The sequence below is a fragment of the Mus musculus genome, chromosome 14, assembly GCF_000001635.26.
Source record: "Mus musculus strain C57BL/6J chromosome 14, GRCm38.p6 C57BL/6J".
Taxonomy (NCBI): Eukaryota; Metazoa; Chordata; class Mammalia; order Rodentia; family Muridae; genus Mus; species Mus musculus.
This window is the reverse complement of record NC_000080.6, coordinates 122,798,235-122,825,268: the sequence shown is the minus strand read 5'-3', so window position 1 is coordinate 122,825,268 and position 27,034 is coordinate 122,798,235. Positions and strand designations below refer to the sequence as shown.

The 27,034-nt window shown below is 40.5% G+C and overlaps 1 protein-coding gene across 6 annotated transcripts in view; it reads right to left on the bottom strand.

The window, feature by feature from the left end:
* Positions 1-27,034, bottom strand: part of Pcca (propionyl-Coenzyme A carboxylase, alpha polypeptide) — a 405,580-nt gene that overhangs the window by 64,676 nt on the left and 313,870 nt on the right. For 5 of the 6 annotated variants that reach the window (NR_153443.1, XR_383133.3, XM_006518432.3 and 2 more), the window contains one exon: positions 12,022-12,075. The exons of the other annotated variant lie outside the window; for it this stretch is intronic. Coding sequence is in view for 3 of the 5 variants with exons in the window: in XM_006518432.3 (XP_006518495.1) it covers positions 12,022-12,075 (54 nt within the window). In the remaining 2 variants the exon portion in view is untranslated. The remainder of the gene's footprint in view (positions 1-12,021; positions 12,076-27,034) is intronic. 6 annotated transcript variants of the gene reach the window in all.

Sequence of the window (27,034 nt, the reverse complement as noted above, 5' to 3'; positions counted from 1 at the left end):
GTGTGACTATGTGGGTATATGTGCCAGTGAACATGCATTTGGAAAATCATGGCAGGACATCAGGTGTCTTCCTTTATCTCTGCCTTACTTCCTTGAGACAGGGCTTCTCAGTGAATCAGAAGCCCACCCTGTTGTCTGGACTAGCTGGCCACCAAGCTTTCAGGACATGCTTGTCTCCGCCTCCCAATGTTGGGATTAGAGGTACATGAAAGTCATGCCCAGCTTTTTACATGGGCACTGGGGAGTCAAACTCAGGCGTTCATGCTTACAAAGTAAACACTCTCACACACTCAACAATCTTCCCAGCCCGGTGTTTGAGTTTTACAGCTAATTCTCAGGTCCTCTCTGGCCTATTCATCTTAAAAACCAAATGGTGCAAAGTGAGCTGATGTATGTAGAACAATTTTAAAGCCCTATAGCATCATGCAAATTGAGGACATTTAAACTATTTATTAAAACTGATTTTATTCTAAGTATTTGGGCAGTTGGAAAATAGTCTCTTAAGATACTTTGAAGTAAGCAGTTACTGCTATAAGGATTGAAACACTATGGTATCATTAAACAGCCACATCTAACTGATGTAATACAATTATAATGTCATAAACAAACATAATAGTGTAGAAGCTAGGCACTACCCGCTTAGACACTGCTCTTAGCATTGGATCTCGCCTTGTCCATACTCACCCCCCAGTGTTCTTCCTGATCTACACATCAGTGGTGTGTCCCTATGCCACCGCATACAGTCCATCTGTCTCTTTGACCTTTCAAATAAAGCATACTAAAAGTCCAACTTTCTAGCTACCTCTCTGCTTCTCTGTGTGGTGCTCTTCTGCCTCTGAACCAACAGACAGTTGACATTCAGACTTTCCTGGGAGACAGTTACCATCCTTCTCCAAATCCTTGGTTCACTCTGCACTGTCCAGTTTCTGATAGCCTACTCCTTCCTCCCTAACAGACTTTGTCCCCTTCCCACCACCAGCACTAGCTGACCTGCTCTTCCTCAGATGCCCGAGACTTCCTTAGGACTTTGGGTTTAAACTGATTCCTTAGTCTACCTTTCCATCAGTTTTTAAACTCTGTCTCTAGTCCTTTGCAGACCTTGTTCATTCTCTTTCTGAAATCCATTTTCCATTTGCAAACCTGACTCTTCCTTAGAGTGATAGCCTAAGCTCGAGATGTCTTCAGATGTCACGTCTGTACTGCCTTTATCTGAGCAGTTTAGAACACTCCTCCTTCATATCATATTTCATAGTCACCAGCTGCTTCAATTCTATGGAGGATATCCAGCTCCCTGAAAGCAGGGACAGCAGTCTCTTCCTTGAGTTGGCAAATAACTGTCAGCTAACACATGATCTATCAGATTAACACTTCTTCAAAATGTGATGTCTAATAAGGTACAAAACATGGCTTCTTTACTCCCATGTTTATTAATATTCAGCTAATAAATGACACAAGGATATGCTCCCTCTCCCTCTCTCCCTCTCCTCTTCCTCTCCCTTCCCCGTCCCTCTCTCTAAGATAGAGCCTCTCTACATAGCCCTGGCTGTCCTGAAACTCACTATGTAGACCTGGTGCTGGCCTCAAACTCAGAGATCTACCTCCTCTGCCTACCAAGCAGAGACCTTGGCTCTGTGGCCTAGACTCATAATCTCATTTATATTCTCTCTCTCTCTCCCTCCCTCCCTCCCTCCCCCCCCTCTCTCTCCCTCCCTCACTCCCTCCCCCCTCTCTCTCCCTCCCTCCACATGTGTTAGCCAGACTACAGCTGGGGTATCATTCCTCAGGAACTATGCCATCTTGGTTTTTGAGAAATCGTCTCTCTATAAGATGGAGCTCATTAAATAGAGTAGTTGGACAACAAACTCCAGGGATCTACCTGTCTCTGCCTCCTAGGAACTGGGTTTACAAATGCATGCCCCTATGGCTGACTTTTTCTATGGATTCAAATTCAAGTCCTCTACTAACTAAGCTATCTTTCCAACTCTCTGGTTGGACTATATATATTGGGTTTTCTATCAGTAAGAGAAAAAATTAAGCCAGGTATACTAGCACATGACTTTAATCTCAGTATGCAGGAGGCAGAAGCAGAGAGATCTCTGAGTTCAAGGCCAGGCTACTCTACATAGCAAGTTTAGGACAGGCAAGGCTATACAGTCAGAGTGTCAGAGAGGGCTGGGGAAATTGGTCCATAATCTGCAACTTTATCAATCGAAACTCAGGCCTGTTTCATCCTCAGCTCCCATGCCTTTTTCTTTTCTTTCTTTCTTTCCTGCTTCCTTTCTTTCATTTCCTTATTTATTTATTTATTTATTTATTTTAGAGACAGGGTGATGGGGTTGGCTTGACAATCATAATAAAAACACAATTGTCTGCCTTATCTGCCCAAGTACTAAGATTAAAGGTTTATATCATTTGGCTGATTCTAGCAAGCATGATATCTTAGGGCAGAGAGTAAGTCACCATCTAGTCTTCTTTCCAACTACACATGGCACACAGGACACTAATCATATTTCTTAATTTTGCTGATAATGTATCACACACTATGTATTAATAATTAAACTCTTTAAAAAGCACAGTGGCCAGGTCAGGGAAATGGCCTGGTGGGTAAACACTCTTGTGCATCTGCATGAATGCACTGTGGCATGAGCACACAAACACCATGGCACACAATACCATCAGTAAATAAATGTTAATAAATAAAATGGTAAGTTAAAAAATACTACACAACAACTTCAAAAAAATATGCACTAAACTTGTGTTCCAAGTGTTCATTCTCACACTTGAGATTGGCATTTATTGTATAAACCACACCCTGCTGCAGAAACAATGTTTAAGACTAAGAGAACATTTAAAGTACATTTTGTAATCTCTTATCCACATTCTGGCTCAAACTTTGTACATTTGGGGGAAAATGAAGAATGGGATGCTATAAACTTATTTGTAATCTTGATTATTATAAAAATAAAAACATCAGCTGGGCAGTTGTGGCGTATGCCTTTAATCCCAGCACTTGGGAGGCAGAGGCAGGTGGATTTCTGAGTTTGAGGCCAGCCTGGTCTACAGAGTGAGTTCCAGGACAGCCAGGGCTACACAGAGAATCCGTGTCTCTAAAAAAACCATAAATAAATAAATAAATAAATAAATAATAAAAAAACATCTGATAAACTACAGCAACCTGCCACTGACTGCTCTAGGGACATCTCTGTCTGATGCAAGATGGAAAAGGATCAGGGTGAAGAGTAAGACAGCCTGGCCTGGCAGGCAAGAAGGTATGAGCCTGTGTGCCTGCATGTGTGTATGTGTGTGTGTGCATGTGTGCATACCCATGCATGCACTTGCACACATGCACACACACACACACACACACACACACAAGCATGCATGGGAGCATATTAAAACCTGGGGAAGGCTCTGGCTTTCACACCAGACACACTACCCTCACTCCCATCGTCTCTTTAATATGTCCAGGGAAAGTGTGCCTCAGTGCTTCTGGTGAACAAGTCCCAAGGGACAACCCAGCTGGAGACTTTGTGAAGAGAGGAACCTGGGTATAAAGTATTAGTTGGCAGGACCCAAGCAGCTACAAAGGCAGGCTGGAACAGGTGGACAGTTATGTAGACCAGTGTGTAATGAGTAGTTACAACTATCATGTCTCTTCTGATACTCCATAGATGTAGAGAAAGGAACAAGAGAGAGCTGAGAGATCCACCAGAGTCAGACACCTGTGGATGAGGGAGAAAAGAAGAGAAAAGGTCTCTCACATCTTCTTTTGGGAGGTGAGAGCCAGACACAAATGATAACGTCATTTATTACTCCAAAGACGAGGCACAAAGAACAATGGCAACAATCCTAGTTTCCACTTTCTAATCAATTGACTTTCAAACAGACGGGAGGTTATTTTGTTAAAATTCAGCTCCCAGAGGTGAATTTTTAGAAATTTTGATGATGCTTCTCTATCTCTAAATATGAGTGATGCAGATTTGAAGCCTGCAGTATCCAATGACAAGATATAGTACTGGCTTCAGCTCCTGCTAATTAAACGAATCAATTAAGAGGCTGCGGCTGCAACTGTGTGGCTGCTGTTCTACAGTAGCAATAACAGCCCCACAGGGAGGTCTTTCTCAGCATTAAAATGCTGTCCTCCACAACTCCATCTGATATTATTAGAAATGGTTATTTCTGTCTTGCTGTCATATTAGTAGCAAAGGCAAATTATGGAAATATGCAAACCAGGATGGTCCCAGTATGGGATCAGGTTGGGTTTTCAGCCTCCAAGGGAACAATTGCAGAAACTCCAAAGTTCCCCAAAGTTCCTTAATGGAATGGATAAATCTCTCAGCACAGCATCCATTTACAAGCTAGGTAAGGGTCACATATTTACATTCCTTCCCGCTAAGCTGATACGATTCAACTAGATGAATTATCATATTAAGTTTACCCTCCTGAGTTAAACTGATAGAGTTCAAAATTGTTTCCGATGGTTGTCATTAATCGCTGTTACTCCTTAAACCCTTACTTTGAAATCTAATTGTGCTGGTGTGCCAAGGGTCGTATTAATAGTCTCCTTAATGGTAAATCGTTGTAAAACATGTTTATTCTACTGATGTTATCACTCAAGCTTTCAAGGCTAATAAGAAATAAAGTATATTTATTATCAATAAAACTTAATTTAAAATGTACAACTTGAGATTTAAATTAGCTTGGAGAACTTCAGCATCATTTGGTTTCATTAAGATTTCTGGCTAAGCATCAAAGACAGAAACTGATAGTTCCTCAAGCCCTTGGTGAATGCTAACACCATAGCTATGAAGAGACTGTTGAAGAAATTGCTGTGGTGTTTCCAAGGTGGGGAGAATTAGTCTCAGTGAGATATGCTTGCCTTATACTGCAGTGCTTCAAAAATTAAATAGAAACAATGATTAGATTTTAAATAATAAACACAATGGTAACTCCCCAAACTTTTAAATTAAAAAAAAAAATTATCCTTATTGTTTAGCAAAAGAAATTCTGATTTAGCAAAAGACTGCCTTTTCAGTTTCTGTGTTAGTTTAGAAAGTCTGGTGTATAGACTCACAACTCAACCAAAAATGCAACTCAACCCATGCAACTCACTATGTGAAATAGGTACCTCTGTTCTAAGGAAAATTCTGGGACACTTGTTCACTACGTGGTATCTGCACTGACTATTTGTGTTCCCTGCCTAGCCATGACAGGACTCAGAGGTAGGAACTTTGGAAGGTCCTGAAGGGGCTCCAAGGATCAACCTCATAAGAAAATATGCCCCCTCCCCCCCCACCCCCACCCCTGCCTGTGAAGACAGAGAAACAACAACAAAATCCAATCATCAACATCTGCAGAGAGCTCCCTGGGCTAAGCAGTTAAGCATTTGTTCTGAATGCACTGTAATGGTTACTAGCTTGACTTTAAAGACAAGTAAGACCTGGTTTTGATCCAAGTCTATCAGTTAATTTGTACCAGGTGGTCATTTAATGCCTCCATGTTTACTTAGTTCTGAAACCTAGGCACATCTCCCCTCAGCATCTCACTAAGTAGAGGAGGTAGCTCCTATTATGGGGGATAACAACAGACATGAGAATACGTGTAGAAATACATGACCATATTCAAGTGAGGTATTAGAAACGTAGACCTAAGAAGCAATGAGCTCAGAGAACATATTTTTGTAAATGGTCATTTTTAAATTCTCATACATGTCAAATGATCCTTCCTGTCTATATAAAGTATACTGGGTGGAACAATGTCACTTACAATGTCATATTCTCCAGAACCTCGCAGGTATAACAGTATTTGGAGCTAGGGTTTCACAGCTGTGAGTACTTAGAAGGAATTTTTACTAGGTTGAGTATGTGAGCCCCAAGTGTCCAAACTGGTATTCTAGATTCACATGAATAAAAGCACACAGAACAGGGAACAGGAAAGGGCCAAATGATCACAGGAGCTTAGAATAACAGTTTTAGCCATGGAAGGACAAAAACTGCCACCACGACAAGAACCTGGGAGACAGGGTCACCAGCCCTTACACAGAGCCTGAGGAGCAGTGCTGCATCTGATTTTAGGTTTCTTCTTCTTCAGAACTATCAGTGAATTTGTTGTCCTGAGCTACCCATGTGTGGCAATCTACTATAGGGAAAACTAGTACAAGCTCAAGATGTCAGAATACTATTCACAAATGGAATCATGTGAGAAGTCCCAGTGCTTATGAGAAAACTCCAAGAAAAGAAGGGTCATGTAACCCCGGTTTCTCCAAAAAACACAGGGACTGCTCTTGGATTGTGCTCTCGTGCCCTTTCCAGTATAGTAAATAGGAATGAGTTCACTTCAGATTACTCATTACAGTTGGCTATTGCGTGATACTTCAGTCTGCCTCATTTACCAGCTCTGTTCTCCCAGATCCTGCTGCCTTTCAAGTGGTACAAGTGAATCATGAATCAGGGATCTGAGAATAATGGGGCAGAAGCCAGGGAAGTCTTTGCCTTGTACCAAGCTTGGGCATCAGTTTTTAAAGAAAGGCCGAACACAGTATTAATCTAATAATTACAAAATTAATGCAATAATTAATCAAATAATCAATCTAATAATCACAAATATTAGATTGCTTGCAAGTTGCTTATGATTATAATCCCTGGTTCCCAGTAAAAGGAACTTTAGAAGAAGAAGTATGGGACAGAGTCGGAAAGAATATTAAAACACATATGAACAAGGAGAAAACCATCATTCAATCTTGGGTAAGTCATGTCAGCATTAATTTGGACTGTTACCAACATACTTAAGGGAGATAAGGGGGATATTAATCATGAGGAAGAGATGGATAATTCTTTAACTGAATGACCAAACCTTAAAATTGGTTAAAAATGAAAAGAAGAAAGGAAAAGAAAGAGAGAGAGAAAGAAAGAGAGAATGAAAAAGAGGCAAAAGGACAATTTTCCCCATTCAGGCAAAATTTAAAGTAAAAAAAATAAAAACCACCCATAACTCTGTGGGAGATGACCCCTCAGCTCTTTCACTGGAGCCTCCTTTAATATCGTCACCATTATCTGAAGATGACCATGAAGCACAGGGTGAGGAATTTGATAAGTTGGGGACCTTGTGCTCCAGCCTATGGATGATTGTGAGCATCCACATCTGTATTTGCCAGGCACTGACAAAGGCCCTCAGGAGATAGTTATATCAGGCTCCTGTCAGCAAGCTCTTGTTGGCATCTGCCATAGTGTCTGGATTTGGTGGTTCTTTATGAGATGGATCCTCAAGTGGGGCAGTCTCTGGATGGTCGTTCCTTCAGTCTCTGCTCCAAACTTTGTCTCTGTAACTCCTTCCATGGGTATTTTGTTCCCCCTTCTAAAAAGGATTCTGAGCTTCGGGGCTAATATCCACTTTATTAGTGAGTGCATATCATGTGTGTTCTTCTGTGATTGGGTTACCTCACTCAGGATGATATCCTCCAGATCCATCCATTTGCCTAAGAATTTCATAAATTCATTGTTTTTAATAGTTTCAACATAAGTACTCCATTGTGTAAATCTACCACATTTTTCTGTATCCATTCCTCTGTTGAGGGACATCTGGGTTCTTTCCAGCTTCTGGCTATTATGAATAAGGCTGCTATGAACATAGTAGAGAATGTGTCCTTATTACCAGTTGGAGCATCTTCTGGCTAAATGCCCAGGAGTGGTATTGCTGGATCTTCTGGAAGAACTATGTCCAATTTTCTGAGGAACTGCCAAACTAATTTGCAGAGTGGTTGTACTTACTAGCTTGCAATTCCACCAGCAATGGAGGAGTGTTCCTCTTTCTCCACATCTTCACCAGCATCTGCTGTCACATAAGTTTTTGATCTTAGCCATTCTGACTGGTGTGAGGTGGAATCTCAGGGTTGTTTTGATTTGCATTTCCCTGATGATTAAGGACGTTGAACATTTTTTCAGATGCTTCTCAACCATTCAGTATTCCTCAGTTGAGAATGCTTTGTTTAGCTCTGCACCCCATTTTTAATAGGGTTATTTGGTTTTCTGGGGTCCAATCTCTTGAGTTCTTTATATATATATTGGATATTAGTCCCCTATCAGATTTAGGATTGGTAAAGATCTTTTCCCAATCTGTTGGTTGCTTTTTGGTCTTATTGCCTTACAGAAGCTTTGCAATTTTATAAGGCCCCATTTGTTGATTCTTGATCTTACAGCACAAGCCATTGGTGAGTGTTACAGAACTCTGGATTTTCAAATTTCATTTGCAGATCACTACAGAAGGATAGGGAATCAGTGTCCAGTGGTAAGCTATGGAATTTCATCATACAAACTGAATTTGTGATTACAAAAATTGTCCAACCATTTCCCATTTCACAGGCAGATACTTATTTTATTGATAGTTCATCTAATGGTATAGGAGGGATTCATGGTCCAGATATTCATCAATATTAACACTTCCTTTTCCTCAGCCCCATAGAGGAATCGATTGTCCTGATTTGTCTATTACAGTTAATTCATAAGCCATTAAGTATCATTTCAGAGTCTGTTTATGCTGTAAGATTATTTCCAGCAATAGACTCATACTTGTACTTTTCATGGTTTTATTGCATAAGGAAATAGGTAAACGGATACATTAACCTGCCCTATTTTTACTTTTTCTGGAAGGAAACTGGAAAGGGGGACACATCTGTCATTGCAGATGGATCCACTAAAGCATTATGGATTCTTCTTCAGCTCTTCCAGTCCCAGGCCATCAAGGACAATGGCAGAGGGTGAGGAAACAACAGAGGTCACCAGAAAGATAGAAAATCCTCACTAAAGGGCAAAAGGAGATATCGACCACATCATCAGTATCTGTCCGCCTGGAGTCAAGTACAGCCCTAGGCACCAAGGAAAAGTTATTCTACTAATGATTCTGTGTTTAGGACTGGTTGTTGGGACCACAACAGACTCATTCATTCATCTGAAGAAGGGATTACATTTAATTTTTCCTTGGGATCTGAAACATTCCCCATTTGCATAGGATATAACATTTATATTCCTATTAAAGAAGAAAATTGGCTTAATCATATGAGTCTCTTTTCAAACTATTCTATAGATTTTTCTGATGAATATAACAATGTAACCAATAGTACTAGACACAGTTTGGATCTTGGTGGCAAAGGATTACACATAATTCTAACTCTAATTTTATTCATCTTAATATTGTTTAAATTCTATTTCTATTACAATAGAAATCTATTTTATTATAATCTAATTCTATTGCTCTAATATTTTTCATTATGTTTATATTTTGCTTCCTTATAGCATGCTCATACATCAACTGACAACTAGATTTATCTACAACATCTCAAAGTCAAAATCAAGCTGGATATCCTGCTATTAAAAAATAAAAGGAGGGGGAGATGTAAGAACATGGTCCAAGAATATAGTCATGTGAAGAGACATAAAGAGGCATTACACAATTTTCTGAGTGCTTATGAGAAAACTCCAAGAAAATAAGAGTCATGTGACTTCAAACTCTTCAAAAGCACAGAATTCTTGGATTATGCTTCCATGCCCCTCTCAAATGTAGAAGGAATGAGTTTGCCTCAAATTATTCTTTAGAATTGTCTGTTGTGTAAGGATTTAGTCCACCTCATCTATCAGCTCCATTCTTCGGGATCCCATCATCTCTAGAGCAGTATACATCCAAAAACCTACATTTTTGGGGCAGGAGATCAGTCGAGTACAGGCACTGAAGATAGAATATATGCAGCATAAATCCTCATGTCAACTGTGCTTTATAGGTGAACACACAGGGTGATGCTCAAACACCACAGCAAGAGACAAACAACAGATTTAGAGTGTGCCTTTAAACAAGCTTCTGAAAATTAGAGCTGTCACTAATGATAACTATAAACTTACATGTAAACATATTAACAAACCAAGTGAGTAAACCTCATCAGAGGAAAAAGTTTAATTATTTAGATAATCAAAACTGATATTACTTAGAGTACAAGACTCTATCACACAGTGAGTGGTGTCCTAAAACCTAGAAAATAACTAAAACCTGTAACAAATCATACAGTTATTAACAGTTTTGAGTCAGCTTATGAGGTGATATAGCTTATGAACTTAAAAATATCATAGATGTGCTTAAAATAATTATTAAAATACAAAAAGCAGAGCATCAATGTGTTCATAATGGTAAAAAATAAAAACAGCAGAAGCAACTTAAGAAGCTTACAACTGAAATTCATGGATAAATAAAACACATCTCCTCGACTCATTAGAATGTTAAACATGCCTCCATTTAAGCTTATACAGGGCTGCACTTATGGCTCAGTAGTGAATAGCACTGGCTGCTCTTCCAAATGACCTGAGTTCAATTCCCAGCATCCACGTGGTGCACAGCCATTTGTAACTACAGGGAGTCCTGTGGTCTCCACAAGCACCAGGTATGTATGTGGTGAACAGATATACATGCAGGCAAAATACCCATACAATACCAAATAAGTCACATTGAAGTTATAGTTTAAGATTAGAAAAATAACTCATCTATACACAGAAATTAATTAAAAGATAAAATGTGACTTATGAGTGTCATGTAGCAATATATAAGATAACAGGATTTACATGAAAATAATGGAGATATAAAACTATGATCCAATGTCATTAGAAAAGTGGATGTAAAGAATTCAACAGAGAAAGCCAGAAAGCAAACTGAGGAGGGAAAAGTCAAATTCATTGTTTTAATATCATATGTCTTTTTTTTTAAAGATTTATTTATTTATTTCATGTATGTGGGTATACTGTCGCTGTCTTCAGACACACCAGAAGACAGCATCGGATGCCCATTACAGATTGTTGTGAGTCACCATGTGGTTGCTAGGACCTTTGAGCCATCATCTCTCCAGTCCAGTATGACTTATTTTTAAGAATACAGAGGAAAAAAATCGGAAATTGGAAAGGAAATGTAACTATGCAACAAACTGAAACTAGAGAAGCATTTCCTCTTTGAGAAGATGCAACAGGAATATTTCCTTTTTTTAAAGTATGACTTCATAGTCTTTCGTTATATAAGATACAATTTGCTAAATGCATGAAACTCAAGAACGAAGACCAAAGTGTGGACACTTTGCCCCTTCTTAGTATTGGGAACAAAACACCCATGGAAGGAGTTACAGAGACAAAGTTTGGAGCTGTGACAAAAGGATGGACCATCTAGAGACGGCCATATTCGGGGATCCATCCTATAAGCAGCTTCCAAATGCTGACACCATTGCATACACTAGCAAGGTTTTGCTGAAAGGACCCAGATATAGCTGTCTCTTGTGAGACTATGCCGGGGTCTAGCAAACACAGAAATGGACGCTCACAGTTAGCTATTGGATGGATCACAGGGCCCCCAATGGAGGAGCTAGAGAAAGTACCCAAGGAGCTAAAGGGATCTGCAACTCTATAGGTGGAACAACATTATGAACTAACCAGTACCCCGGAGCTCTTGACTCTAGCTGCATATGTATCAAAAGATGGCCTAGTCGGCCATTAGTGGAAAGAGAGGCCCATTGGACACGCAAACTTTATATGCCCCAGTACAGGGGAACGCCAGGGCCAAAAGGTGGGAGTGGGTGGGTAAGGGAGTGGGGGGAGGGGATGGGGGACCTTTGGGATAGCATTGAAAATGTAAATGAGGAAAATACCTAATAAAATATTTTTAAAAAAGATTTATTTATTACATGTAAGTACAGTGTAGCTGACTTCAGACACACCAGAAGAGGGCATCAGACCTCATTAAAGATGGTTGTGAGCCACCATATAATTGCTGGGATTTAAAATCAGGACCTCTGGAAGAGCAGTCAGTGCTCTTAACCACTGAGCCATCTCCCCAGCCTGAATATTTTCAACACAGAAGCTTTACTCACATGTCCTGCTTCTCACACCAAGATGTCTCAATTTGATAGCAAAATAAAACCACAACGAAAGCAGCAGAAACATGGGAGAAGGTCAAACATATTCTCTCTGAGTAAGAGGACAGACAGCACTTTTTTGTACTTACCACTGTGCCAAGAAACTGGATGCTCATGTTTCCACCTGCTTCCCGAGAAAGACACTAGAAGGAAAAACAGTGTAAGATGAAACTGCTCCATAGGGGAAATGTACAGAATGTTCATAGTCACCAAACAAAACTTGCAAATGCCCACCAAGCAGTGAATGAGTGAAGAGAAGACAGTACGTCCACACCACTGAATGCTCGGCTGAGCAAGGAGTGAAGCATCAAAGGCGCTGCTCTTCAAAAGCCTAATGACAAGATCAGTGAAGTGATGTAGCAGGTAAATCACTTGCCACCCATGCCTACCACCTGAGTCTGACCTTGGGTACCACTGTGGAGGACAGAACCGACTCTGAAAAGTTGTAATTTGACCCTCACACGTGTACCATGGCACATGTGTGCCTGTACTCACATCATAAACACAATAATGATAATAATAATTATTAATTAGTAACAATAAAAACAATGCAATCCTCTTGAATAAGCAATGAAAAGGAAAAAATCAAATTGCCCCATATAAATCAATACATTCTCAAAGCAAAAAAAAAATTACCATTTTACTTATTGTAACTTTAGTTAAAAGAAATAATCCTGAAAAATGGACACTAAACCATGTACTGGAAGTAAGTATTCTTCAGTACTCTCACCACAAAGCTGTTTAATCCTAAACTTGTTCCTTCAAGTTCCCATTAGCAAGAAAACTTTCGAGTACAGTGAAGAGACTAGAAGGAAGCTCTGTGGTTTGAAGGTTGGCAGATGAAGCCCTGGAGGATGAATGGCGCATTAGTCACTTTTCTTGCTGTTATAAACACCAGGTGAGAAGAACTTGAGGGAAGATTGATTTGGGCTCAGTTTATCATGGTGGTACAGACACAGTAGCTCTTGTTCATGGTGGCAGAAGACCAAGACCACAGCCATGGGATGGCACTAGCTATTCAGGGTCAGTTTTCCTTCTCTACTAATAAGAAACAAACTCACAGACAGACCCATTTTTGTTTAGTTTGTTTTGGTTTTTTGGTTTGGTTGAATTGGTTTTTGTTTGCTTGAGACAGGGTTTCTCTGTGTAGCCCAGGCTATCCTGGAACTCACAGAGATCCACCTGATTGTGCCTCCTGAGTGCTGGGATTAAAGTCAACAGTCAACACTACCCACTACAGAATATCAGTGCCTTCCACTATACTATTAGTCCCTTGCCATAAGCAGAGATTCATCAACAAAAATCAGTAAGGTGATAGAAACTAAAAGGACCCTCTAGAGTTCAAACTGAGCTCTTGACTCCTTCCCTGTGGGAGGTCCCACCTGCAGAGGGCCAATGGCTCCACACCAAATTGATCTTATTAGCAGTCTCAGGACGAGGAGGTGTGCAGAAAGCATACCTTAGTTCATGTCATTTTGGCGCATTAACTTTTTCCTAAGGATTTATACTACGGAGGGAAGTACTGGCTAAGTAGGAAAGCAAAGCTGCAAAGACACCAACAAAGTACAGTTCACAGAACTGAGAAATGCCGATAAAAAAATCACAAGGTGCATTCAGAAGGCCATTTAAAAGTTTTGGATACATGGAAAATAGTATACAAGGTAAGTGACCTTACAAAATGCTTGGGATCAGAAAGGGCTCAGATTTTCTTAGATTCTAGAACATCTACAATCTATACTGGTTAAATACTCTTAATCCAAAACTCCAGCACTCCAAAAGATATTGGAGCAGTTTAACTCTTGCTCCACAGACTGGGGGTACTCTTTATATATACACATAAGAATATATAAAATATCATATATATATACACACATAAGAATATATAAAATATCATATATATATATATATGATAAGAATCAAATAGTATGTTCAAAGTAATGCTTAGAAAGATTCTCTAGAAAGTAGAGCATATTAGAAGACACCTGTGTGCAACTCTGAGTCAGGGTAACAAGCAGCAGAAAGAAAGAACATAAGAATCGTGAAGAGGAGGACAGGAGTAAAGCTGTGTGTAGAGGAAACCAGTCCTGGCTCAGCAGCAGATACTTTGTTATTTTCTAAAACATTTTATTTTCCTTTAAAAATTTTTTCTTTACTATCTTTTAGTTAAATTTTTACTTTATTTTAAGCAACTTTAAATTACTTAAAGTTAAAATTGTATTAAGCTAAAGTATTTACATATTTTTCTTTATTATTTAATTAAAATTTTATCTGGAGCTCCCTTCTCTCCTCTTTAACATTCTGCCCATTCTTCACATGTCTTTTCTTTAACCCTTCCTTTTATATCTTGTTCTTGTTCCTAATACCTCCATAATTTCTTTCACTATAATTAACTTTTCCTTTGTTTTAAATATTATATCTCATATTATATAATGCTACCAGTTTCTGTGTATATATGACATGTATGTTTATGGCCTGTGTGGAAGGCAGAGGAGACATGTATATTTGTGGCATGTGGGGAGCCAGAGGGTAGAATCAGGTGTCTCCCCTCACCTTTGACTTTGTGACAAGGTCTCTCTCTGAACCTGGAGGTGAGTGGTTTGCCCCCAGCCCCATCACAGCATGAAGCCTACCACTCTCATGTGTCTGACTTTATGTGGGCCCTTGGGATAGGAACTCAGGTCCTGCCTCATGCTTATATGGCCCTGTACCAGCTGGGTCATCTCCCCAGCCTGACAGCTTTCCTGTGGTCATGGACATATATTAATTGGTTTTAATGATCTTAAGTGTATTTAATATCTCATTAAGTTTGGTGTTGCTGTTACAGCAGCTTGCTCTGTCCTCCTTGAGTAATACCAGGAGTGTGCTCTCAAGAGAAGATTGATCACTGAGAACTTGAAATAAAACCAAAAGAGAGCTGGTTGTGGTGGTGCTCGCCTTTAATCCCAGCATTCGGGAGGCAGAGGCAGACAGATTTCTGAGTTCAAGGCCAGCCTGGTCTACAAAGTGAGTTCCAGGACAGCCAGGGCTATACAGAGAAACCCTGTCTCGAAAAACCAAAACAAACAAACAAAAAACCAAAAACAAAGAGAGAGAGAGAGAGAGAGAGAGAGAGAGAGAGAGAGAGAGAGAGAAAGAGAGAGAGAGCTCTATCCAAATAGATGAATAAATTCTAGCCCAGAAGCAAGTGTGAAAAGGCATGTTAATATGACTGTTCCAAGTAGCATGACGGCAGTAACCAAATCCAAGAACACTGAAATGACAGAATACTAGACAAAGAATTCAAAGTCTAGATTGAACATTGATCAATGATCTCAAAAAAAAAAAAAATTCAAAAAAGCAGTTTAATGAAGTTAGGAATTCAGCTCAGGGCCTGTGTAAGAAAGTCAGCAGCATGAATGACAAATTCAGCAAAGAAATTAAGATTCTTAAAAAAAATAAAATCAAGTAGTATGCCGGAAGTGGGAAAACTATATTAAAGACTAAACTAATCAAGTAAATGTACTGAAAAGCATCATAATGGACTAGAGAAAGCAGAAGAAAAAAGTTACTAAGAACAAAAAACAAGGTGAAGGAACTCTATCTCAGACATCAATAAAGAAAAATGCAGAAGTATCACAACTTTCAAGAATCACAGTCATGGGAGCACCAGGGGTAGCTATCTTGGGTCCCGGATCCCTTAGGTGAGAGTGTGGACTACAGGAGCTACATAGCTTCTGGGACTGGCAGAAGCTCTGACCACTGAGACTCAGGAGACAGCTAGACTCCCAGGTCTGCTGACAGAGGCTAACAGAATCACAGGAGTAACAAGCTCCAACTAACTCCAGAGATTGCCAGATGGTGAAAGGCAAACATAAGAATCTTACTAACAGAAACCAAGACCACTCACCATCATCAGAACCCAGCACACCCACCTCAGCCAGTCCTGGATACCCCAACACACCCGAAAAGCAAGACTCAGATTTAAAATCATATCTCATGATGCTGGTAGAGGACATCAAGAAGGACTTTAATAACCCACTTAAGGAAATACAGGAGAACACTGCTAAAGAGGTAGAAGTCCTTAAAGAAATACAGGAAAACACGACCAAAACCATCCGAGATCTAAAAAGGGAAGTAGAAACAATAAAGAAAACCCAAAGTGAGACAACGCTGGAGATAGAAACCTAGGAAAAAAATCTGGAACCATAGATGCGAGCATCAGCAACAGAATACAAGAGATGGAAGAGAGAATCTCAGGTGCAGAAGATTCCATAGAGAACATCGGCACAACAATCAAAGAAAATGCAAAATGCAAAAATATCCTAACTCAAAACATCCAAGAAATCCAGGACACAATAAGAAGACCAAACCTACGGATAATAGGAGTAGATGAGAATGAAGATTTTCAACTTAAAGGGCCAAATATCTTCAATAAAATTATAGAAGAAAACTTCACAAACCTAAAGAAAGATGCCCATGAACATACAAGAAGCCTACAGAACTCCAAGTAGACTAGACCAGAAAAGAAATTCCCGACTGAGGTAACCCAATCACAAAAGAACACACATGATATGCACTCACTGATAAGTGGATATTAGCCCAGAAACATAGAACACCCAAGATACAATTTGTAAAACACAAAAAAATCAGGAAGAAGGAAGACCAATGGGTGAATACTTTATTCCTCCTTAGAATAGAGAACAAAATACCCATGAAAGGAGTTACAGAGACAAGGTTTGGAGATAAGACAAAAGGATGGACTATCCAGAGACTACCCACCCGGGGATCCATCCCATAATCAGCCACCAAACCCAGACACTATTGCATATGCCAGAAAGATTTTGCTGAAAGGACCCTGATATAGCTGTCTCTTGTGAGGCTATGCCAGTGCCTGGCAAATACAGAAGTGGATGCTCACAGTCATCTATAAGATGGAACACAGGGCTCCCAATGGAGAAGCTTGGAGAAAGCACCCAAGGAGCTGAAGGGGTCAGTAACCCTATAGGTAGAACAACAATATGAACTAACTAGTATCCCCAGAGCTCGTGTCTCTAGCTGCATTTGTAGCAGAAGATGGCCTAGTAGGCCATCACTGGGAAGAGAGGCCCCTTTGTATTGCAAACTTTATATGCCACAGTACAGGGGAATGCCAAGACCAAGAAGCGGGAGAGGGTGGGTAGGGGAGCAGGGCGGAGGGAGGGTATAGGGAACTTTCATAATAGCATTTGAAATGTATATGAAGAAAATATCTAATAAAATAAATAAATAAGTAAATAAGAAAGAAAAAAAGGAATTGAGGTACAATTAAAAAAAAAAAAAAGAATCACAGTCATGATCAAGAGGCCAAACCCAGAACCCACGGGTAGAAAAAAAAAAAAAATGAAAGAAAAGAAAAAGAGAAAAAGCTGACTACTGACAAACTAACTGTTGGCAGAGAAAAGAAAAATTAAAATTATAGTAGAAAAACAGAAAAAAAAAATCTCTTAAAATTCTTATGTAAATAATAAAGACTTCGAGACTTTACAGCCAGCACCTGAGCAAAATGGAAGTTGCTGGAGCCAACACAGTACCCAATTTCAAATCATACATATACCCGAACAGCATACCTCAGCCACAAAACAGGCATGTGGCCCAACGGAGGGCACAGAGGACCCATGGTGTTACTGTGATTTACATGTAAAATGTTCTTCACAGACTTGTACTTGGAAATCCAGTCCTCAGCCTATGGCACTGCTTCATTCATAAGGAACCTTTAGGAAAGAGTCTCATTAGGCAAGGGGATCACTGGGGCAGGCCTCAAGGTTTTGTCTTTGTTTTTTGTTTTTGTTTTTTTTTTTTTTTTGTTCGTTTTAGGTTTTGTTTTTTTAACTTACTAACTTTATATCCTGCTCTCTCACACTTCTCCCCCACCCCCACCCTGATCATTCTCCGAGTGAGTGAGTGAGTGAGTGAGTGAGTGAATGAGTGAGTGACTGAGTGACTGAGTGACTGAGTAAGTGACTGAGATAGAGAGAGTGAGTGGTTGTGTGCCTCCCCCCCCATCCCTGGGTATCTTCTCCACCCTGACACTTTAAGTCTCTGTGAGGCTACATGTATTCTCTCCCACTGAGGCCAGACAAGGCAGCCCAGCTAGTAGAACATATTTCAGGTACAGGCACAGCTTTTGGGATAACCTCAGCTCTAGTTGTCCAGGACCCAAATGATGGTCAAGTTGCACATCTGCTACATATGAGCAGGGTGGGGAAGGCCTTAAGGTTTTATTGCCTGGCCCCATTTCCTGTTTGTTCTCTGAAGCCCCACTTTGAACACTATGTGATCAACTGTCATTGCTGCCACTATACCTTCCTTACTTTGATGCACTGTCTCCCTTCTTAAGCTGTAAGCTAAACCCTCTCTCCCCTAAATTTCGTCTGCCATGTATTTGGACACAACAAGAAAAGAAACAAATGCAGGTGCCAGAGACACACTGGATAAAGACAGTCTCTTTAAGAAATGGTGCCAGGCAAACCAGATAACCACATGACTAGAAAAGAGACTGCCTCCCCACCCTGCACAAAAATTAATTCAAAATGGATCATAGACTTTAACATGAGATCGGAAACTGTGGCATCACTAGGAGAAGTTATAGAGAAAACACAGGATATGGTATAGATAAGGACTTCCAGTAAGAACTGACAAGTGGACTGTGTGGGAAAACCAATGGTGGCAGGAATGTGAGAACCCTCAGACAGTTGGTAGGAGACAGAGTGAGTAAAGCCAGCATGGAAGTTAGCATGAGGTTCCTGAGGAAACTAAACAAATGATTCTAAAATTAAAGCACTGTGATACAATGCCCTTTTCTGGTCCCCACAGACACTCACATACATGTAACATACATTCATACAGATGTACACACAAAATAAAAATATAAAAAAATAAATAAATCTTTTAAAAAAGATCGACCTTCCAGGTTACCACAGAAAAGACAACAAACAAATTGTAAAATAACTAATTATGCCTCGATATGATAAATTCACATACCAAAATGTATTAGGTATTATGAGACAAAAAGAGAGATCAACAAGTTTCCAGAAGAGTTACAGAAAGGCTTACTGCTAGACACTAAAGTTTGGTGGTTAAAAATAAGCATGATGTAGCCATTAAAGGAAAATAGGATGGAGGGGGCCTCTGAAGTTACTTTCGATCAGAGAATCCCACATGCGACACTGCCCTTAAGAAAATGAAGCAACCCTATAGGTAGAACAACAATATGAACTAACGAGTACCCCCCAGAGCTCATGTCTCTAGCTGCATATGTATCAGAAGATGGCCTAGTTGGCCATCAGTGGAAAGAGAGGCCCATTGGTTATGCAAACTTTATATGCCTCAGGACAGGGGAACGCCAGGGCCAAGAAGTGGGATTGGGTGGGTAGGGGAGTGGGGGGGACGGTATGGGGGACGTTTGGGATAGCATTGGAAATGTAAATGAGGAAAATACCTAATAAATTTAAAAAAAATAAAAATAAATAAAAAAGAAAATGAGGTCAGCACTATGACAGGATACCTACATTGTCATCAGCACTACTACAGATTCATGTATGATCTCTAAGTCATGGGATCCGTTCAAGTGGTCATCAGTGAATAAAGAAAATGTGTATATTAATGGAAATGTATATAATAATATTAATGTTTACACATGTGTGTTGTGTGTGAGTGTGTTTATGTGAACATACAAACATACTAATAGAAAACTATTTGTTAAATAGGCACCTTAGCCACTTGTCCTAGAGATGAATGAGAAAAGGGGTGATATGGACAGGGCAGGACTGCTCCTAGGTATGGTGGAGGAGAAAGTGTATTATAGATATAAGGGAAACATAGCCAGACCCTGGTCCATGTACAGAGAGGGGGAGGGGAAAGGAGAGAGGAGAACTTAGTAGAGCAGCCAGGCAGGGAGGTAACCACAATGTCCGGATTATATCAGAAGGAGCCTCCAGGCGACAGACAGCCCAGCCCCTGGGCTGGAGAGTTCAGGGTAAAGGCCATACCCTATAACATGTAGAGCTGGGGGATGCTGGGAGAACCTAGAGGTAGGCCTGCTTTGATATGCTAAATAGGCACCTCAGCTGCTTGTCCTGGGTTTGAAACTTAACACAATTCAGCCCTCAAAATAGTGAAAATCTTGTCATGGGCAACAATATAGAAAAATATGAAGGGCAGTATGGTAAAGGAAGTGAGCCAGTCACAGAAAAGACACACACACACACACACACACACACACAGAGAGAGAGAGAGAGAGAGAGAGAGAGAGAGAGAAACACAGACACACACAGAGAGACACACATATGCATACACGTACAGACACTCACACATATACACTTACAGACACATCAGACACATACATACACACACCACCATCACCAAAATAATAGGAATGAACAATCATTGGCCTTTAATATCTCTCAACATCAATTGTCTCAATTCCCCAATAAAAAGACACAAACTATCACAATGGAGCAAATATAGAATCCATCATTTTGCTGCATGTAAGAAACATGCCTCAACATCAAGAGTAAAGAGCTGGAAAAAGATTTTCCAAGCAAACAGACCCAAGAAACAAACTGGAGTAGCCATTCCAATATCTTATACAATAGACTTCCAACCAAAATTAATCAAAAGAGACAGAGAAGGACATTTCATACTCATCAAAGGAAAAATTCACATGAGAAGTTTGAAAAGCTGACCTCCTAGAAGCAGGGAAGTGACTGGTGAAGAGTGATTGATTGATTAGTCAAAGGGTGAAAGTGTTAGCTCAATGGATTCAAGAAACCCATACTATATCAATCCATGCATCAGGTCACTCAAGATCACTAAGAGAACAGATGTTAACTGTCCCTACCACAAATGTGGGAAACTGTAAGAGGTAACGCACATCTTAGTTAGGTTGGCTTAGTCATTTCATAATGCACATGCATATTTGAAGCACTTATAATTGTCAACTTAGCATGTATAAAGGAGGCCATTTTGAGTTTATGTTTGCATGTTTACATGACACATGTGCACATGTGTGGAAGTCAGAAGATGCTGTGTCTTTCTCAGTTGCTCTCTACCCTGATTTTTGTGAAAGGTCTCTCACTGACCTTGGGGTCACCTATTCATCTATAGTGGCTGGCCAGCAATCCTCCAGTCTCAGCCTCCTTGGCACTGGTGTGCCTTTTATCATTTGTGCTGGAACTCAAACAAAGTCTCTTGCTTCCACAGCAGAGCAGTGAGCCCCTTCCTAAAAATAACTCACTAAAAACTATTTCGCAGGAATGTTACAGAATGAAGTAAAAGAAAAGCTTTTGTGTTGATAGGAAAGTTTATATGACTTTCCGATGAGGAGCAAGCATGGAAAGTTGGAGGAAGGGCGGGTAGTTCAGTGTGACCAGGAACAGGCAGAGTTGAAAGATGAAATCAGCAGTCCAGGAAGCAGGAAGAACTTAGAGAGCTGGTTACAGCTCATGTGTCTGAGGTTCTGTTGCTGTGCTGGGGACAGAAGCTGTGCCTGTGCATAGACAGTGCACTCTCCCGAGCCACAGCCTCAGCTCTATAAGCCTCTTAAATTTCCTACACAGCCCTGCTCCTGATGAACAGTTGATGGCCTGCAGGTGAAGATACACAGCATGGAGAGGGACAATCGCCTTTGAGTTGCAACTTTGAAAGATGATCTTCATTCTGTGGAGGCAAGGGAACTAAAGAGAAGGACATTTAAAAGTGCATGTTCCTTCTGTATGGGATGTGGCTACTCTGACATGATCATTCCTTAGATGGAGAGCTCTACATGGACTGGAAACATGTGTCTTGTGCGTTCTCCTTAATGCCACCAGCATACAAGACAATGCTGTAGACATGGAAATTCATTATCAGTTCCCAGCAAGAACGTTTTGGGTGTTCAGATTATGAAAGACAAAAGCGGGCAACATAGCCCTGAATCACAGGTTGCTCCAAAGTAGAAGTCTGGCTGCTGAACTTAGCATCAAAAAATTAGGAAAGGAGAAATGAGAACATTGGAGAGGGTGAGTGAGTGATATATCAGTATACTGGCTTAAGGAGGGAAGAGATGGGGGCAGGGAGAGAAGGTCCATGCACCCTGTTATCATTAGAGAGGAGGGATTGTTTTTCCTGGTATGCATAAACTTTCTTTCCTACTACTCTGTGTCAGAAAGAGCCAAGGGAAAAATATGCCACTTCTAAATGTCAAAAACAGACTACAAAGAGACTAATTTCAAGTAAAACTGAACAACAGAAAACTGTCATGCCTCAAATCCATATAAACTTACACAAAAAGTAGATAGCACAGAAAAGTAATCACACAAAAAATGATACCATGACCAAAAATGCCAAACAGATGAAAATCATAATCCAAAAATTAAAGATACTATCTCCTAAAAATGAGGCAAAACTCAAGAAATACTTTAAAATATAGGAAATAGTTATTCAGAAGGGCCAAACCAAAGCAAACAAAAAATGGAATTATGAGCAAAGAGGCATAACCACTACTGCCTCAAGACACATGGGGAGGTCATCTATAGTTTGCATTTCCCACATCTTAGATCTATTTTGTCTACATCTTATTAATCAATACTCTAAAGAGGAGTTGAATCCCATACCCAAAAGCATCCTAGACTGGCCTCAAGACCACCTCAGGCTCCTGGGTTGCGTCCCATTTCCTTGGTGTTTCCTTGGTGTTGCCTGCTGGCTTCACCTCTACACATTTATCCACATTCTTGCCCTGTGGGTTCCATCCAGATCCATGATTCTTTCCCTTTTACAACATACATAGTTTAAAATGTAACCGTATGGGTCCATGAGGTGTTTCATTGGGTAAAAACATCCAACCTGATGACCTGTGAGTGATCCTTAGGATGTAAAAGCAGAAAAGTGACTCCCATGAATTGTCCCTGACACCATGACACATGCTTATACAATAAATAAACACATGTATATTTTTAAGATTTAACTTTGTAAGAGTAGGACCTAAGCACAAAGGATACATTCCACATATAGCCTAAAATTCAATGTCTTCTGATGGTTGCATGTAACTTCAAAAACCACCATGCTCCAGATACAGAACCCAACTACCACCTCCCAAAGAAAATCCCAACCTCCTCGGTGAAACAGCCAGAAAATACTGCAGAGACAACAGCAGAGCCTTCTACCCATCTCAACCTGTCCTAAGTTAGAGTCTGACTAAAATAAAGGGCCTATTTTTCCTTTCCTTTCCTTTCCTTTCCTTTCCTTTCCTTTCCTTTCCTTTCCTTTCTTGTTTGTTTGTTTGTTTGTTTGTTTGTTTGTTTTAAACAACATCTCACTCTATAGGCCAGGCTGCCCTTGAATCCAGACATCCTCCGGCCTCTGCCTGTGGGTGCTGGGATTATTGGCGTGAGCACCACACTCAGCCCCTTTATGCTTTGCATGTGACAGACCTACTCTACTCTTTGTGGCTTCCAAATTTCTGTTTTCAGCTCCACTCTAGGATACATGGTCAACTGCTCATGTGATACTAACCCTTACATAGCTAAGCACCTCTCACACGACGGCAGAGTCCAGACGGAATTCTTGATCAGCAGATCCTTCTGCAGACCTGATCCTCCATAGCTCTCCTAAGTCTACGTAAAAACAAAAGGTCAACATTCACCACTCACCCTCAACCCTTTAATTTCCTTCACACCCGGTAAATAGTGCATCTGCCAGTTCTTGCTGCCCCCACCCAGAATATCCACCAAATCACTTTACTTGTCTCTACTGCTGGGGTCTAACTCAGGTTTTAGCAGCTTTTCTGTACTAAGCCATGGAGTTAACATTTTGGGCCTTATGAGACCATGGGCAGCAATGAGGACATTATATAACTACTTCTAGAATAAGATAGAAAACTTTTTTTTTAAGCAAAGAACTTCCTTTTGGGGACAAATTTAAAATATAATGACCAAGTACAATTTTTATTGCTGGTTTACGACTGTCAGTAATAGATTTTTAAGTAATAATATTATTAATTCGTTGAGACTTCATACAATGCATTTTGTCATTTCACAACTCCCCCAAGATCCTTCCCCGTTTCTCTACCAACCCAACTTCATCCTTAGTCTCATTCCTTCCTCTCCCTCCTTCCCTCCCTCTCCATTTCTCCATCCCCCACCCCAAACGTATCAAGTACAGTTTGTACTGGCTGACTACTCCTGGGCATGAGACCTGCCCTGGGTTGTGGTCTCTACATCAGGTATCACACTGAGAATGAAATGTTTTAAAGGACAGTTTGAATTAGTTCATAAATTGCTCTTTATCGAAATTACATGGTGATCTCCATTTGTTACGATCCATCTTTTACTAAAGTCATTTTGTTTTTAAGACAGGGTTTCTCTATGTAGCTCTGGCTGTCCTAGAACTCACTCTGTAGACCAGGCTGGCCTCAAACTCAGAGATCTGCCTCCCAAGTGCTGGGATTAAAGGCATGGGCTACCATGCCCTCTTTGCTAAAGCCTTAAACATTTCATGTACATTGAAGTTTGGGCATTTTATCTCTGAAAAGGCCTTTCAGAGACAGGTGTTGCCCACACTGGCATTGGACACTTGTGACTGCACTGCAGTCCTCACTCAGAGCAGCCTGAGCTAATCGTGGGAACTCTTCAGTCATGATCCCATACTGCCAGTGTCAGCTAAAGCCTCAATGGAGGCTGGCTACAGCAGGCAGTGGGTTTACGGTGAAGCTTTCCTCGCTGCTTCTGCTAAGGGAACTGTAACTTGCATTTTATTCTAACCATTTGGCAGCCCAAGAGTATGGAAACAAGCTTCACGTGTTCTCTTAGAATGCTCTCTGAAAGAAATGGCAACTGTGGGAGCAGCTGGCTAAGCTGAACTGTCCTGGCTGATCGTTACACAATTGACATGTGCTGCAACAGCACAAAGTGCCCTGAGACACAGTCAATCATTATCTGTCAGTTAAGCAAAAATAAATTTAGATATTAAAAATAACAGTTCATAGTCAGGCAGTGGTGGCCCATGCCTTTAATCCCAGCACTCAGGAGGCAGAGGCAGAGGCAAAGGCAGGAGGCTCTCTGTGAGCTTAAGACTAGCCTGGTCTACAAAGTGAATTCCAGGGCAGCCAGGGCTATTATACAGAGAAACCTGTCTTGAAAAAAAACAAAACAAAAATAAATTAAAAACCAGCTTGTTATAATTTATTATTGAATGCTAGCTGTTGACAAATGACTTTGCCTTGGGACAAGTTTGTCTGTAAACTGCCTGAGCCACATCAGGTGTTCTCATCTGGGAGGGGACATCAATGCACCATCATTCTGCATCTCCCTGCCCTACAAGAAGGGCTCCACTCATTCCCAGGCAAACAGAAGTAAATGCATAATAATTAACATATAATGAGCTTAGCACAATAAATGCACTAATTATACCAAATGAGTGTATAACCAGACATAAAAAGTACTAACAGGTTCCTTGACTTTGCATTCAGTTTACAGCAGGTCAAAACTACACAGAAGATGACTATAGCTTGCTTGCTTGCTTGCTTCCTTCCTTTCTTCTCCTCTCTCTCTCTCTCTCTCTCTCTCTCTCTCTCTCCCTCCCTCCCTCTCTCCCTCCCTCCCTCTCTCCCTCTCTCCCTCTCTCCCTCCCTCCCTCTCTACCTCACTGTCACAATCTCCAGAGAAGGAAGTCAGAGTCGTCAGAGTCAAAGCAGACATATCTCAGCCAGTCGGGGAGGAATGACATTGGGAAAACAAATGAGAACCACCAGTCTCAATTAATCTGGATCCCTGGATCTCTCAAACACTGGACCACCAAACAGACAGCATACACCAGCTGATATGAGGCCGCCAACACACATACAGTAGAGGACTTCTGGGTCTATGTTCATTCAGAGATGACGCACCTAAGCTTCAAGATACTGGAGGCCCTGGGGAGTTTAGAGGTCAGGTAGGGTGGCGGGTGGGGGAATCCACGTGATGACAGGGTGGGGTGGGGAGGAGGTGTGGGATGTGGAGCAGACCGAGGCTGGATGGGAGTGGGGGTGGGGAGGGGAATGAAATATGGAGTATAAAAAATAAATTAAAAGTAAAATTAAATTTAAAAAGAAGATAAAAAAAAACCACTAGAGCTTATTCTGCCTTTCCTATAAGAATACAAGCTTTTCCCATAAAGAAAAGTGAATACTTTTTTAAAATCTAGAATCCATGAAAAAGAAAGTCTTTAATGCTAAATGCATTACATACCAGGCAAAAAGCAAATCCAACCTGCCTGAAAGCCAGCAAAGCTTCTGCAAGAAGACATTCCTAAGACATACTCTCCTTCTGCCTGATTCCACTTCCTCCTTTTCAAGTTTAAGATTCTACCTCAAAGCCAGATAAAAACATCCCTCTTTCCTTATGTCGAATCTACTCTAACATCTATACTTTCCAGTGTTTCACAATGAAAATTCTAAAAAGATTCTGTTCACAAAACAACTTCAACAAATACAAAATCAGCAAAGCTATCTGCTCAGGAAAGCAAAGACACTCACAGAACAATAAACCTAAGGTTTCCAAAATACCTACTAGAATAAAAAGTCAGAAATGATTTCATCTTTACAAGTAATGTTGAGGGAGGACAGTGGTGAGGAGGGCGGTGAGGATGGTGGTAAGGATGGCCGTGGTTTTCTTTGTCCCCCTCACTGATTTCCAATTTGACAATATCTTTGTAAGGCTGCAGGGTTTGTCCCCGTAGTCTCCAATGTAGCTATTCTTTGTTTCTCATCTACACAGTTGCTGCCTATACCCTTCAAAATTCTCTTCCTCTCTCAGCTACTAAAATGTAATTTTCTAGTTAACAATAAAAAAAAAAATGTGTGCATGTGGAGAGGAGAGGGATTCAGAAAGCTGTCTTCCTGTTCCTTCAAATTAATGAACATCTCCAAATTATAAAGCCCGTTGCTAAGACCAAGACGCGCTCGGCTCCCGGGACTGCTGTCCAAAGGCAGGTAGCCCTGCCTTGGAGTTAATGCCTTAAATTATAGTCATGCATTCATCCCAGCTGTTAAACTGTGATTAAATTTTTTGAAACATAGTGAAAGCAGTTATTTCTGTTGTGCTGGGAAGCTTGTTCCTGAGATGTGTAACC